This window comes from Toxorhynchites rutilus, chromosome 1 (assembly GCF_029784135.1).
Source record: "Toxorhynchites rutilus septentrionalis strain SRP chromosome 1, ASM2978413v1, whole genome shotgun sequence".
In the NCBI taxonomy this organism is placed as follows: domain Eukaryota; kingdom Metazoa; phylum Arthropoda; class Insecta; order Diptera; family Culicidae; genus Toxorhynchites; species Toxorhynchites rutilus.
In genome coordinates this window covers 61,655,886-61,672,490 of record NC_073744.1, presented here as the reverse complement: position 1 = coordinate 61,672,490, position 16,605 = coordinate 61,655,886, and the positions used below count along the sequence as shown (strand labels likewise).

The following is a 16,605-nucleotide window of genomic DNA, read 5'->3' as shown; positions in this document are numbered from 1 at the left end:
AAAATGTTGATTTTTCGGACCTCCCTAAAATGAAAATGGGCACCCTAATTTAAAAATAAAAAACGGGTTCAATGTTTTGCGACGAAGAACAAAATTACCACTTTTGACGAAAATCTGAGAACCACTATATCGATTTTACATGGAATGGCTGTATATATTTTTTTTTCAAATTTCTATACTAGAATACTACCTTAACCATTTCTGAAGTACATTATAAGGATAAATCTATTTTTTTAAATCATAATAAAAAACAACCAATAATCATTTTCGTTCAAGATTCTTCGCTGCTTAAAGGAAACTTTTCAAACTATCAATTAGAATATTTATTTGATACAGAAACGATAATTTTCATTCATAATTTTCATTTCGGAAAATTGTTGATTTCTTCCATGGATATGAGGTCGAAGACATAGTAAACGCGGTGCGGTGCGATGCGATGCGGAGCGATGAACTGGAGCTCATCGCGTGCTATGACATACTGATCGCTTCAGATCGCGCGTTTTTGATGTTTCATTCCACTCCATACCACATGTAAACATCCCAGCACAAGGATGCCAGATATGATATGACGTCTTTATTCTGTAAACCGTTGAATTGTGAGATGTTTAATTTAGTAATAAATTGTATGTATGCGATATTTTTCTCAAAAAAGCTTCAACTGAACATCTAAATTTAAAGTACAGTGGCATTTGATTACTTTTTCTCAAGTGTCTAAAATTATTTTTCTCACTCACTCAATCAACGGCAATTTTCATTTTCATGTGCATGTATATTCCTGAATGCTTTATGATAAACCACGTTCAATGATATTTAAGATCGTTTTTTTTCTGTGAACATGGTAAATGAAAAGCCCTCAACGTAATAACGTGTTTTTAGAACTCATTGCAAAGAATATATAGTAAGTTACATTTAATGCGATATTCAACTAATTGGACCATCTGTCTATATATTTCCAACATTGTTACTAAATCTTTTCATTAAGGGTAAGTGATTTTGGTTTGTCCGATTTAGGGTGTTTTCTCGCAACTGCAGATCAATTTTTCTTAATGAAATCACACATAATCGAGACGAGTTTGGGTTTGTTGGAAAGCTCTAAGTCTCTAGTTGCTAATAATACCATTAGACGTTTAAATTATATTATATTTTGTTTTTTAACGATTTTCTTCAAAGCGAAATTATGATCATGGTTTGTCCACCTCTAATTATAATTTGTACGAAAAATGATCATGGTTTTTTCAGGTTCTAGAAATCACTATTTTTGAATGGAGAAATTCGAATTTTCAGGTAGATGTTGCATTTCTCATTGCTCGTGTTTCCTGCCATCATATTGATCCATTAATAATTCAGGTTTTCTTCAGAATATAGCCTTTTATTGGGCATTGTAAATGTGAACAGCACTCAATACAGATAAACTTTATTGCTGCTTCGCGCGATGAACAGCAAAACAAATCAAACAAACTGCAGCACGCCAAGCGGTTGCCATGGTTATCATATGAACAAACCAACATCAGTCAGTCGGACAATCCATGATCAGAATTGAGGTCATCGAGATCCACTAATTACAAGGTTTAGATATATAAATCTGAAACAAATGATGTGCAAGCATGATATTTACAATATTTGTAAGTGTCATAATCCAGAAAAGGTCTAAATACGTACCAAATAATAATCTGGTGGTTAATTATAAAAAAAAACTTAGCTCAAATGAGGGGCGTATTGACACCAATAGAAGGTGGATCTAAGAATCCTTTAAAACATGTGAATCCGTGAAAATATCCTAGAAAACGACTGTCAATCATGAAAAAGACAATTTTATTTATATTTTTTGAAACATTTGCCTGTAAAAATAAACGATTTGAATAAAAAAAGACAATTCGTCCAACTTTTGAGGTCCACTTTTCAAAGGTTCTGGTAATAATATTGAGGAGTTCTTTTAGTAATGAATTTATACGGATCCTGACTACGTAACCTGACCATGCAAAAAACATTTCAAAATAATTTTCATTCAATGTTTGAAAATTTACAATTGCCTTTGAACATGCTCATCTCATCTGCATCGATTCCATATTGTTATCAACGCAATAAATAAACGGTTCCTAAAGTGAAAAACGCTTTAAGTGCGATTCACATACAACATCCACGTCACGTCCACGTTCCGTCACGTCACGTTACGTTAGTTATTCTACCATCCCACAATCCAATCGACGAAAAAAACATCGACCTAACAACGACCGTAACGTTGTTACTTATTCACGATGACGACGATGAGGTATCGACATCTGGATACGGCATTAGTTTGTATGAGGCAAACTATTCTCTATCATATTAGTCGGCCCGAATCAGTTTATAATTGCCAAAATTTGTATGAAATTTTTTTCTTGGCATAATTTTTCCTACTTAAAGTACGTTGTCATGACCCTAATTTGAATTATTTTCTATAGACGTTCAGCTATTTTCAAAAAAACTGGTCATTATAATATAAAATTATCTCAAAACATATTTTTTTATGACGTTTTTTCACCACTTGCAGGCAATGGTGATTTTCACTTACATAGAGTACTAATTTGATTAAGGAAAAATCATGATCATTCATAATTTTCATTTTAAAAGTGTATTCATTCGTTCTGCAAATCCATACTGTCATGCCTATTCCCCAATATCGTCAACGCGGATAGCTCGTTAGTCGAAAATACTGAATAATTAAACAAACCAAATGGCATCACTGGTGGTTCTTTTTTCCACTCCGCTAAACTGTCATCTCAAACAAAAACAAATGGATCATACCAAGGCGCGTAGAAGTATATCCTAAGGTGGGCCAACTTGCTAAAACCACTCTTCAGCCATCTTGGAACTCTACTGTGCTTTGTTTGTAAACAAAACACAATACACTAGTGCCGAAGCTCGCTCGTGATCAGTCTGTCTCTTTCACGCTACAAGCAAATAATTCCCTTTCTGCTTTCTTCCGTACTGTTTTCATATACCGCTCCCCTAACCAACTTAGTGACGAAACGGCCTCACCTAGTACCATAGACCCGTCTTGGGATCATACAACTGGTGAGTATGAAATATATTTCGGCTTTTTATTTATTAATTATTTTATCTTGTCTTATCAGCTATGAATACATTCGACTCGTTTGCTTCCATCAATCGGTAAGTGAGAAAGATGATTTTTCCCATCACCACAGTGCGGATTTCCACTTCTATCACAGCAGCCAACAACATCCGTTTTCCTGCAGCAGTAACCTCCAACCCCTGTTGGCAATGCCGGGGGACAGCATCAACAGCAGCAGCAGCAGAATTTGACCATGGTATGGTTTGCGAAGAACTTTCCCCATTAGAGGTTCCGTGCTTCGCGCACATTCAAAAATCCTCTTCAGACACGAAAACTCAACGACAAGGAGGTAGTTATCAACTTGCTCAGCTGAATTACCACCCCGGAGGAACCCGAATGCACTGATTCCGTAGTATAGTAGAATGAAAATAGGCGAGGTTAGCGAACGTAATCGCATGATATTTTAATGTTCGCATTTTTATCCGGATTATACAACTGGTGAGTAGGGAATTCATTTCTGCTTTTCACTTACTAATCATTTTATTTTGTTTCAGCTATGAATACATCCGACTCAATCAATCGGCGAGTGAGAAAGATGATTTCCCTCATCACCACATTGCTTATTTCCACTTCTGTCACACCAGCCAACAGCATCAACAGCAACAGCAGCAGGACCTGGCCATCGATAGTAGAGCAATTTTCCCCATCGGAGATCCCGTGCTTCACGCACATTGAAGAATCCTCCTCAGCCACATATCTGTGTCATCAAGGGCAAGGAGGTATTCATCAATGTACTCAGTCGGATTTGAATCGTCAATCCAGACAACCCGGATGCACCGATTCCATTATATACCTTATGTTTATTATACATGGATTTTTATTATTATTTTTTCAATAAAATGATTAAAATCGATCAATGTATTTCCTTTTCATTTTCAATAACAAACCAATACAAACAAGCAGCAAGCAGTGCGGGAAGCAGCGCTGCAAGCAGGTCGACGCCTTGCACATGTTGGCGAAAAAGTGGCGTCAAGTTGTTCGATGAATGCATATAAAAGGTCGATAACTCGATTGCAAGGTGGCAGCATTTGAGGTCGATTGTTGACATTTCATCGACCCGATCTTGGCAGGCAAAACGGAATGTGGGATGTATTTCTTATGGAAACATCCACATACACAGGCAACGTAACGACCCGTCAGCATACGTTCAACGAAAACGACCGGCAGGATTTGTAGAAAAGAATAATTGACGGAGACGGACGGCTCGTTTGGTTTTTGTCTGGGCTTTGTGTCTCGGGGTTTAAGTAGTTAAATAATTGAATTCAATGATTTTCATTGAATTTTTCAAAATTTAGAACTGATTATAGGCATGCTGATTTGAAAGAGGGCATTGAAATTTAAAATTGTTGTAGGTGGCGACACCATGAATAACATCATTTGACGTGACGGTGCTGGTGGAAGCATTGACTGCATGTGTGAAGTGGTGGAGACGTTGACGGAACGTAGACGTTCTTCTCCGTAACGTTCTTTGTGAATCGCACATTACTAAACTTCACTCTATCACTACGTTTTAGTTTATTTTTATGAATTACAAAACAATTCGAGAAAAAACAGCACTCAAAGTAGAGTTGAAAAACACACGATTTGTTTACTTTTTCCTCATACTTTCATAAAATCCGCTAGACGGCGACACCGTTCCTTCTATGTCGCGAATGGGAGAATATTTGACATTTCGTTCCTTCACGTTGACTTCACTACGCCGTCAACGCCGTTAGGATAAAGGTGGAAACAGAATGCCGCGTTGTGCGTTGCTTCTCATCAGCTGTCATTGCTTGCGTTTTGTACTAAAACATTCGCCCGACGCAGTTTGTTGATTTGCAATCACAATCTAGCATTCGCGCCACTGTTCATGTAAACAAAAAGTCACAGGAGGGTTGTGTCCGAGACACGATCGCATAGTTGACGTAGGATTCCGTTAGTCTATCTGTTGATTTTGGATATGCTTGAAGAATTACATCGTTAAACTCTTTGATAATGATTTGGTTCTAATGTCTCTATTAGGGAACACATTTCGGTAGAAACAAAACTTTCTCCTACTTCCTTGTATTTGCAATCTCGTTTTCCCTCAGGCAGCTAGGTTTAGATGTCTCTGTTAGGGAAAACATTGAATATGAATAAAAGCTCCCCTTACTTTTATGTATTTGCAATGCCGATTTCACCCAGGCAGCATGGTTTTGATGTCTCTGTTAGGGACCCGCCGCATGTGTCGTCAATTTCGAACAATCAGAAGTGGGTATTGCCGTTAGGATATGGTTTGAGATTTTTTAATTGTTCGATAGTTAGTTTCTTGACATATATTATTTTATTCAATACAAAAAATTGTTATGGAGTACCGAAATCGATTGACGCAAAAAATTCATCGATCCATCATGAAATGACTGAGCAATAAGCGTTTAAAATTGGACAATTTTCACGATGTGCTCGATTTTCGATTTTCAATTTGGACCCTAGTACGTCAAAACAAAATAAAACTCGTATTAAAATCTTGTTCTTGTTGTGTCCACGGATCCATTGAATGTTTTTAAAAACAACACACTGAAATATCCGCGCTGGCGGCATTGAGCGTTGTTTATGAAGACAACTCTATATTATGAAGAAAAAATTCAGCAACAATGTTGGAATTGTTTAGCCATATGGTTGAAAGAATGTCAGAAACAAGTGTTTCAAGTTATCAAATAACATGATGTGAAAATATTCATTCAAATTTTAGAATTTAAAAACCGGCTTCGTGTCTTCTAATCTGATAGAGATTACACTAACGAGTTTGGGACCCAAATTATGGCCCTAATTTGAAGTTGGCACCAGACGTCGACACCATGTCACTGTCATCGCGAATTCGGCGCAAGCAGTTTAGAACAAAAGTTAGCGTTTAGTACAATGATGCTAATGACGCAACGCATTATTGTGTTCGACTAAAAGGAAACACACATATTTAAAATAGAGTGTCAAAGCACAATTGTCGCAACGCGACGCATAGCGCGGCATTCTGGTCCCACCTTAAGGCAAAGGCGGCGGTGACACTGGATGCAGGAAAGTGGTCGTACGCATTGTATTCAATAGTGAAAATAAACAACCACATTGAGTTGTACAATTTTTTTTGTTTCTCTTCGTACAATCAAACTTTTGTGCGTACTCCGAGCCAATGTCACCTTACCCTAAGGTTACTTTGAATAGGAGTACGCACGAAAATTCGATTGTACGAAGAGAAACAAACAATTTTGTTCGATAGAAGCTGACGAATTTGAACGAAGCAAGGAGGAAGCAATGTAACCACACCAATACAACTCAGTGTGGTTGTTTATTTTCACTATTGCATACAATTCGTACAATCACTTTTCTGCATCCAGTGTCACCACCGCCTAAGGAAATTGACGAACAATCAACAAATAGGGATGAAATTTATCAACCCATCCGTGCATTGTTTCACTTATCTAGATATGAAATATTTCGAGACGAAACTGTGTTTGATTTTTCTCTTTATTCCCTCTCTTTGCGAGAGAAAAAACACAGTTCATCTTGAGAGTGGCAGAAAGCGTCGTAAGGTCATCTGGAGGTTGAAAATTCTCCACAAAACGTCGAACCGTAGCACCGGCAAGAGGTAATTTCGCTTTCATCGTGATTTTTTGCTAACTTTATTATCACTTTCACTAGAAGTGTGTGCGAGCGCTCTAAGTTATCAGAATTGCATTAACAGTTTTATGTTCGTTTTTTTCTGTAAGTGATTACACAATTCTGTTGGCAGCTTTCGATACTAGTCATTCAAGATGGGTCGCAAATTCTGTGTCGGTGGCAACTGGAAGATGAATGGCGATAAGGCCAGCATCGCCGAACTGTGCAAAGTTTTGACCACCGGACCACTGCACGCTGACGCGGAAGTCGTTGTGGGATGTCCCGCACCGTACTTGACCTTGGCGCGCTCCCAACTGCCGGACAGTGTAGGAGTTGCCGCTCAGGTAAGTTGTTTCATGTTTTTCAATACTAAGGGGGTGTGTGATGCAAAATGGGAGCGCTCTTTGATAAGAGATGATGTAAAGATTGATTACCCCATTGGAGTTGAGCCAAAGCTATTTTTACAAGCCAATTCATGTTAAATGAAAAATGATTTTTTCTCAACAGAACTGCTACAAGGTTCCGAAGGGTGCTTTCACCGGTGAAATTTCTCCCGCAATGTTGAAGGACCTCAACATCGGATGGGTCATCATCGGTCACTCTGAACGCCGTGCTATTTTTGGCGAGTCAGACGAACTGATCGCCGAGAAGGTCGCACATGCCCTTGCCGAAGGCCTCAAGGTTATCGCCTGTATCGGTGAAACACTGCAGGAACGTGAAGCAGGCCAAACCGAGGCTGTATGTTTCCGTCAGACCAAAGCAATTGCCGATAAAGTGAAAGACTGGACCAACGTCGTTATTGCCTACGAGCCAGTGTGGGCTATCGGCACCGGAAAGACTGCCACACCGGATCAGGCCCAGGATGTTCACGCTGCCTTGAGGAAATGGTTTACCGATAATGTATCAGCTGATGTTGCCGCTGCGATTCGCATCCAATATGGTGGTTCCGTCACCGCTGCAAACTGTCGTGAATTGGCCGCTAAGCCAGATATCGACGGATTCCTGGTCGGTGGCGCTTCGCTGAAGCCAGAATTTGTGCAAATTGTCAACGCTAGACAGTAAACGAAGATTACCACAACCAAATCGCCGCTCATCGTAATGGAATACATGATTCGGAACCAAATTGCGTGAGCCAGTCACCTCTCTCGACTCGTATCCTAAGCGTAGTTGTTTATTCGACAGAATGCATTATCTTGTAAGTGAAGCAGTAAATATAAATGAAAAAGTTTAACGAAAAAAACTAACTAGTTTGCGAAAGAAATCGATTTTTGTTATATTTGGTTAATTTTATTTATCATTTTTTTCAATATTTCCATATTTATCATTCAAATTGAAATCATTGGGCATGATCACAAACATCACTTCACGGTGAAAACGAAAAGAATTGTATGTGATTTGTATGCATTTCATTCCGTTTTCACCGTGAAGTGATGTTCATGATCAGGCCCTTTGCATCTGAGTCGTTTTAGCCACTTTTCACAGTGCTCACCGATGGATCATATTCTTCTTTGTAAGCTTCGACAAGCAAACGATGAATATCAGCTGAACATTTCATTTAAAAGATGCAATAAAACTTCCCACAAATGGCATTTTTCCGGTACACAATTCCACATTTTCTAGCTCATTGAGAATATTGGTTCTCCACACTTCCATCAAAACAACCGTGATACATTAGGCAGTTGATGTAGCATAACTTCACCTAACTCTGATTTGGAGGCGAATGAACTGCAAAATTCAAAACCTTTTAAAAGTAAAGGACTGAACTGAACCTTCCGAGTTTTTAGACTAAATACACCATCTGACATCAAATGACAAATTCTTATTCCTGTTGGCAAATTATGCTGTTTGGTTTATGTTCCCTACACTGCGCAGGATGAAACAAGAAGAACTCCGACAAAGAAAAATATGCGTCATTCACGCCAGCAACTTGTTTTGGTCATGGAGTAGACATGAAAAGGTATTTCGAAACGCCGAGCAACAAAATATGTATGAAGGAATTCCGAAAAGTACTCTCCATGCACGACTGAAATTGAATGGTAACGTGAAAAACCCTAGAACGCTTTTTTTGACGTAGGATTACGTCTTACATTAAGGGTGCCAAATCAGAAAACAGGTCACGTTTTTATGAAATAAAGTTAACGTTAATAACTATTTTTGCTTTTCACGATTTTAACGATTTGCATACCAACCGAATCGGAAATGTTCTATAATTTGTTTGATGTCCTATACATTACAATTCCGTAGTCTGTATATGGTTTAAATTGATGAAAATTGGAAGCATTTCCATTCCCCCATACATTTGTTCCGACCATTTGTGTGCTTTCCCGAACAGAGTTGTCAATAACGGGCAACCTATACAGCCACTCGAAACAACGAAGGGGGATAGCGAAAAGAAAATATTTGCGAAGTAAACTCCACCCTTGCATAATAAGTAAGCTGTCAATAGCGTATAAGTATTGCATCTCCTCCAACAAAGGTCGCTTATTCTGCTCGTTTTGTGTTTTATGTTTCCCCTCGAGCTGTGAACGCTAGCGAATATTTCACTTGAAATGCATCTGGCATTGAAATTAACACAACCATCCGAGCCATGGCAAAGCAGGCGAAAAAAGAGAAGAGTGTAAATGATTATAGGTTGCTTCTAGCCATCAGTGTTTGGCTTTGTGTTTGTTGCTTGTTTTCGTCGCGCGAAACTTAGGACTTTTTCATTTCCTGTACATGTAAATAGCACACCTTCGATACTTTTAGTTGCCATTCGTATTTGCTCTCGTACGCATCGGCTCTGTGCTGATGCAACAATGCTCCTAGCTTTGTTGACGGTTTTGACCGAGAGTCGAGAAACGATTTTTCATAAAGGATGGTCGGAAAATTCGGAAAATTGATTTCTCATATGTTTCAAAATTACATCATGATAAGCGTTGTCGAATGACGAATGGATCCATTCAATGTTTGCGCTATTGAAATTGATCTTTGTTTGAAAGTGAAAATGGATTTTCAGGTTAAATAACGCACTCCTATACATTCTATCTTCTATATCCATATAAATAAAAATGGAAGGCCAAATGTGGCTAAGCGCAAAATCCGAAGAAGGAAAGGTCCCTTTTGAGCCGTCTTCATTTCGTTGTACTCGTTGTATTCTGCCCATAGAACAATGTTATGATGAGAAAAAGTTTAGAAATTTGTTCTAAAAATTTATATCAAAGCAATACTTTTGGGCGCGACCGGCACCCGTTGTGGTCACTAGTGAAGAGTACAAGAAGCATATTTGGAAACTGAAAAACATAATCAAGAACAAACAACAAGAACAAGCTTTTATGCACAAATCTTCATTAAAATTAGCATTTAAGTGGTGTTCGGAATTTTAATCAAGTTTCGACGCATGATTCAAATTACGAACAAAAGATGTTTGAACACACTATTCTCGGGCAACAATATTGGGGTACAAGGACAATCCAATTCGGGAGCAATAATATAAAGAGACCATTTGTTAACAAATGTAGGTCGCAGGAGCAAACCAACGAGAGAAAAGGCCCATTTATACGTTGCTAGTAGCTGACTTGTCAATGAGCAGCTACTGACCCGGTGGACTCGCTTGACAATTGGTTGACTCGCCTCGTCCGTTCACACAGTGTGAGCTGCTGGCGAGACACGAGATACTACGGCACGGGTTTACCAGGGATGCCATGCGATTTTTCAAATGTCCATCAAATAGTCAGAAACAGCAATCAGGTCCGAATTTGTCAGATGATTGATCCGAAATCGACTTCTTTATTGGCATCTTAGGTTTTCAGTTGAATGTATCATTACACAATTTTAAAGCGAAACACACGCTGATCGTGTTTAAAAATATATACTTTGTGCTGAATTTCTTTGAACTGAAGATACTATCCGAAATAAGCAGAAAGAATATTCGGGCCAGTAATTGGATGCAAAGAAAAGGAGCAACAAATACAATATTGAAGGAACTCTACGATGAGGATCCCCGAGATTACAGAGCAGTGTAGAGAATAACACCTGAACAAGTGGAAAAACTGTTGGATTTGATTGCACCACAAAAACAACGCCAAGATACACTCAGGGGGTCTCCGTAGCCACATTGGTTGCGCGTTCGCTTAGTAAGCGATCGATCGTGAGTTCAAAACTCAGGACCCTCATTGACCATCTTTGTGTTGCTACAGAATAACTACGTCCACGCAACAATCATCAGCGATGGAGATCGATCCACGGTCGAAATAAGATCGATTCATCCATGCAACTGCTCTGCTCTGCAAGACACATCGGGCTGCTGTTCTATAAATAACTCAACAATGATCAAACAACTGTCTCCGCTGTCCGGTCTAACTGGATCATGGATGAACAGAAGGAAAAACTCTTACGCCTAAATGGCTACTGTGTAAATGTGTACCATATGCGATGGTATAGAAGGGACTCTAGCGCCGAAAAATGGCAACTGTGTTATGTACTAATTATAGATATATGATAACCATGTGACATGTACACGATTAAAATTCGGCTCTGTAACAGCTGAAATGCTAATGAGCCTTAAATAAATAAATGGGATAAAAAAATACACTCATGAGGGATGCTGTACCTGCATGAGGCCTCATGAGGCCTGCTGTACTTGGTATTAACAAGTTTTTCCGCACAGTAACTCGATGTTGATAATTCCTTAATATTTTCCTTCGTTGATCGTATTGTTTTCACATATTCACGTTGGAGAGCCTTAACCGAGTCATTTTGATTGAATGAAATACTTTTCCGTTTACTATTTTTGAGAGCATAGGCAGCCGTGACAGTGTTCCGAGCTTTGCAATACAATTTTCTTAACCAATGTTAAAGTTGCTAAAACTTACATTATAGACTCGTTAAACGTAAAAAGTTGATGGATCTGAGCCTAGAGGCACAGAAGGGATTTTGACATAGGACTGTGATTGTGTGGAGTAATTTCATATGAATTGAGTTTTTTCATTGTTCAAAATCTGTAATTTTTTTATCTCTTGGTACATCAAATAGAAGCCCTGAAAAAAAACCGTTTTCGTATGAACTTGTATCCTTTAACGCGATAGAATCCAGAACCACATTCTGTTCAAAAATGTACACAAAAATACCACTAAAGCCATTGCTACCTTTTTCTTCTGTTTATTCTATTATGCAGAAGAAAACAAGGAGTCATCATTTATCATCTTTAAACACAAGTTTAAATAGTTAAGATCTACATAAATATATGCATAAGTCAAATGAACCTATGTGTCGCCGCTAGCTGAAATCAGCTGTTAGCGTTCGTTCAATTTTCCTTCCACCAGCTGTAAAGCGACAATATGAGCGCGCTGCCGTGCCACTGACCGAGCGGAGGATCAGATTACAAAGAGCTGATTCATTACGCGCACGCGTTCGCGAGTATGGATATAGGTCAGTTGTGCTAGGATCAGCAATTAGATTTCGTCGCGGTTTAACCTAACCAGCGACTGGAAGAGAACATACTGTATAAAAAGTATAGCATGGACACATATTCCCGATTAGAAAGGGATACCGAATTTGAACGCCCTTTGCTTCCCGGGTGGCAAAATATTATTGAATGAAATTGTAACTCCTTTCACACTGGGAAGCTAGGGGCATCAAAATTGCTGACAATCCATTATCTTAGTATTTAAGAACCCACAAAGCATGTAAATAATCAGTATCAATAAAGTATCCAAAGAATATTCAAGTAGTACGTTCGGGTCCTCTACATCCGAAAAAGGTTTTCCTCCGGCGTGAGGAAGTTTACTAAGTTGCATCTTTCACTTCGCTACAAATCCTGAGTTACTCTGTTTCACTTGTGCTGCAAGTGGAACATAGAAACTTACAAACAAACTTGGAATTAGAATTGGCCTGTACTGCAGGACGGTTCTAACCAAACCTCTCCCGTGCAAGGAAGTTATCATTGGAGTTCTCGTTACGCGGGATTTTCATTGTCTAACTTCTGGTTAAGTCTTGGACGGTCTGTTCAGCAGAACGTCGAATACTGACCGGCAACCCAACTCGCGTCGTAAGGTCGGCGTGTATCGATCGCCGACACTATGGTTACAGAAAAATATTAAAGATAAAAATAACATTTTCTCCTTCGTTGCCACGATGTCCGGAACATTGTTTGGGAAAGGAGAATGGGAACATTGAACAAGGGAAAGGAGTAGGCTTTTAAGGAAGACATATATGGTGAACATAATATTGAGATCGCGACTACTCAAGCTACTAAAATATGATGTGCGTTAACTTTCTAAATCATCAGCCAGTTAAATCCATTAATTGCATTTTTACATAAAAAAAACAACATACTCGATATTATGACAACCTGGACCACAATCACATAAATTGTTAGTAGCAAGACCGACACGATAAAGACGTGAATGAGCCCGAATTGATTGAAATTTGGGGATAATGGAGCAAAACCATCTTTCGAGATCATCCCTCCATTGATCCTGCAACTGATTAATGCCTATTATTGGCAAAAGGAGAATAAAGTGCGGTTCACATACAACACCCACGTCACGTTCACGCCACGTTACGTCACGTTACGTCAATTATTCTCCCATGCAATTCTTATGAAAACATACACATACACCGAAAACGGAAACTTCGACTTGCCGTTGATGGTGTATGTGAATGTTTCCATAAGAATTGCATCGAAGAATAATTGACGCAACGTGACGTGGATGTTGTATGTGAATCGCACTTAATTCATAACACGTATCGACTCGCAATGTGAGATAACGCCCGTATGTAGGCAGCAAAATTGCTCATTGGGTTGGGAAGCGAATGGTTAGTGCAATCGAAAAAACATACCCAATTCAATCGACAGATTGTTAAACTTTTTTACTATATTTCCTGTTCGTGTCTCAAACAAACAAAAAATATAAATTTTCTGTCTAATGGTATATAACACTACATATGTTGCAATCGCGATTTTGAGTAATATGCGTTTGAAAACTCTTAATGAATCGTTACATTTTTCGTAGTGTGACCCTCTATATAGAAAACAAAGACATAGTCCTATGTCAAAATAATAATTGTATTGATATCGACATAATTTTATTCTATTGATTTTCATGACATGAAACGCTATGACTCAGAATTAACATTTTATTGATGGTTTTACAGCTGTTGCGATGATGTTGTCTGGCATCAGTATCGAAAAAATAACGTTTTTTTCACCAATACAAACAAAACAATCGCGGAAAATTGAAAATTTAACTTTCAGAGCACTAGCTCGAGTTTCTCGACGTTTTTCACTATACAGTGCGACGGCAGATGAAAATTTAATATCTTGTGAGTAATCGATTAGAGTTTGGTTGATATTACTTGATGGGAAGTGTGCGAAAACGATCATTGTCTACACTCTGTTCCGCAAAATTATTGATTTACGGGCGATGGGTGAGGGAGGGAGATAAAAGAAATGTGCCATTGTGGCAGCCATTTGTGACTTCCTTCCACCTTCATCTTAATTGCGCAGAATATGGCGGAGTTACTGTACATGCCTTTCAAAAAAATGTGATGCTTTAGCCAGCCACACATAAATTCCTATTAGCCAGCTAGTTCAAAATAAAATGAAATAGAAAATGTACTCATAATGTTGAGGCTCAAATGAGTTTGATCATAAGATTAACGAATAATGACAAAAAAAACTCAGTTCAATCATACCGTCGAGTCGTTGGAGTTCGAACAATGTTATATAACCAACATCACGTTATTATTGTTTGAGCATAACAAAGAAATGAATTGAAAAAAAGCATTCAATACACTACTTCCACATTATCATAAATGTCTTCCACTCCATCTATCGCCTTTAATTTTTCCTTCAGTTTATCTAAAGCGTCCATTGCGTCCGGACTCAATTTAATGGTGCTTTTCGGGAAAAAGGCATGTTCGCTATGCTCGATTGAATAGCCTAGTTTTTCCAACTGGGTTTTAACTTTGTCAATCAGCGTTGGATCACATAAAAACTAGAAATTGGACGTAAAACTGTAATCATAGAAGAAAAACTCTATATACAAATCCTTACTCTGACTAGCTTGTTTGCTTCGTCCATTACTTCAACGTCTTCAGCACCAGCCTCGATGGCATGCTCCGTACAAACCGACTCAAGCTCTTCTTTCGGAACGTTCGTCGCTAGAATAGCTTCCACATAGCCCTGTTCGTTGAACTGATGCTTCACGTCACTAAACGCAGAGCTAAAAGTTGAAAGATATAAATTTGAACATCAAAGAATCTTCCCTAGGTAACCCACTAATTCTTCCTCAAAATTGTAGCCATTTCCATCTTCACCTGTGGAAACCGGTCCGTGTAGAGCACACACATCATACTGGCCTGGTCCAGGACCTTGATCTCCAGGGTAAACTTCTTTATCTGTCCACCGGATTGTGCAGCTTTCTTCAGAACGCCCTTTATCGTGGAGTTGGGCATATTCTTCTTCGTTGCCTCCTCGATAACGGATCGCAGGGTTGTGTTTAACGCCGGATTTGGTCCTTTAGCTGATCAATTATAACAACTAGACTTTTTGGTCATAATAAAACCGTGTGACATAGCAAATACCTTGGATAGCTAGTCGTATTTGCCGGGCAAGCTTGATGAACAGAAGTGACTTCCGTCCATCGTTTAAGGCCTTTATGTGACGAATGTTCTGCCACTTCGAATGACCTGCCGATGTTGGTGGACTTGTGTGGAAAGATTCAATACCAATCGGAAAAGCCCGACGACGGACGGCAGCACGCGGCGAATTGATTAGTAAAAAACGGAACATTTTCGATGCGATGTCGAGCTACGATACAGTCAAGCACCGCAATAATGGAATTGAAGTAAAGAAAGCTACTTATTATTTAATTTGTGTTTTTTTTTAATTAAACTAATCGACAAGAAAACAACTTCGTTCACGCTATCGAAACATTTTAGCCGCAATTAACTGCGATTGAGCACATCTCCGATATGTTACCGCACTATGTTTACATCACAAACCAAATGATTTTGACAGTTCTCTTGCTCAACAGCAAAGTACGTAGCAAGGCGGTATAATAAGGTGGAACGTTATGTCAGAACTGCTGTTCAGCCATTACTTGAGTTCGAATTGACAGCGGCCAAACGAACGGCTACACTGAGAGAAATAATTAGTAAATATAACGAATTTTTTGGTAAATACTACCAATCTATAGTCATTTTCGACCGTACTAATAAACACATATGTCAATCAGAACCATGATTCGGAAGCCCAATATCGGCTACATTTTGTCGCCGAAAATGCACGTATCAGAAATATATCCTTATTATACCTCCGTATTGCCTTATGGGAACAATGAAAATGGTTAATACGCGATTTTCTCCACCAATTTTCGGATATGACAATATCCAAGCTTACTAATGTTATCGAGTAAAATATACTAATCTCTGGTAGGGATGCGGGTTTGTTGACAATTTGTACAAAAAATTTGTACATTCTACTAATTTTGCATTACCAAATGTATTTAGTAGTTTTCGACCGAGGATTTTTCTAAAGGTAGAGTTTTCCGAGAAAGAGGATAACAAATGACATGCAATGAGGAGTGCATGCCGCTGTGTTTGCTGCGCATAAATGTTGGTTTTGTTTACGCTGTTGGCATCATGGTAGTGTTTCGGTGAATGCTGCAAGTTATTGTCTGCATTGCTGTTCTACGGGACGTGAGGGTTGTTGCCGTTGCTGCTGGGATTGGAAACTCAGCGATTGTGGGAGCTTTGCTAGTGGGTATATAAAAGAGGTGGCTCTTAATAACCGTTGGGCTTGTGCCGTACTGCTTTAGCTGGAGACTCGCCTGATCGTTCGGGTTGTGAGACACAACAGCTAGTTCGATTGAAACCAGCCCAGCGTAGGTATATGTTGGTGG

General features: G+C 38.9%; 2 protein-coding genes and 1 long non-coding RNA gene across 4 annotated transcripts; 2 read left to right on the top strand and 1 right to left on the bottom strand.

The window, feature by feature from the left end:
- Positions 1-2,820: 2,820 nt before the first annotated feature.
- Positions 2,821-3,965, top strand: LOC129762944 (uncharacterized). Its single transcript, XR_008740753.1, has 3 exons — positions 2,821-3,054; positions 3,114-3,550; positions 3,607-3,965. It is a non-coding gene; the product is annotated as an uncharacterized LOC129762944 (long non-coding RNA).
- Positions 3,966-6,556: 2,591 nt separating this feature from the next.
- LOC129768079 (triosephosphate isomerase) lies at positions 6,557-7,982 on the top strand. Its single transcript, XM_055769496.1, has 3 exons — positions 6,557-6,710; positions 6,832-7,065; positions 7,229-7,982. Exons 2-3 carry the CDS (start codon positions 6,877-6,879, stop codon positions 7,781-7,783), a joined length of 744 nt encoding a protein of 247 aa, XP_055625471.1. The 5' UTR covers positions 6,557-6,710; positions 6,832-6,876; the 3' UTR covers positions 7,784-7,982.
- A 6,398-nt stretch (positions 7,983-14,380) lies between these two features.
- On the bottom strand, positions 14,381-15,716 carry LOC129777690 (probable transcriptional regulatory protein lmo1535). Of its 2 annotated transcripts, XM_055784127.1 has the most exons (5): positions 15,684-15,716; positions 15,287-15,512; positions 14,982-15,225; positions 14,757-14,925; positions 14,381-14,697 (listed from the first exon to the last, which is right to left on the bottom strand). In XM_055784127.1, exons 2-5 carry the CDS (start codon positions 15,492-15,494, stop codon positions 14,488-14,490), a joined length of 831 nt encoding a protein of 276 aa, XP_055640102.1. In that variant the 5' UTR covers positions 15,495-15,512; positions 15,684-15,716; the 3' UTR covers positions 14,381-14,487. The 2 variants fall into 2 exon arrangements, with proteins under 2 accessions (XP_055640102.1, XP_055640095.1); XM_055784120.1 differs by having other exon boundaries at positions 15,287-15,714.
- Positions 15,717-16,605: the final 889 nt, after the last annotated feature.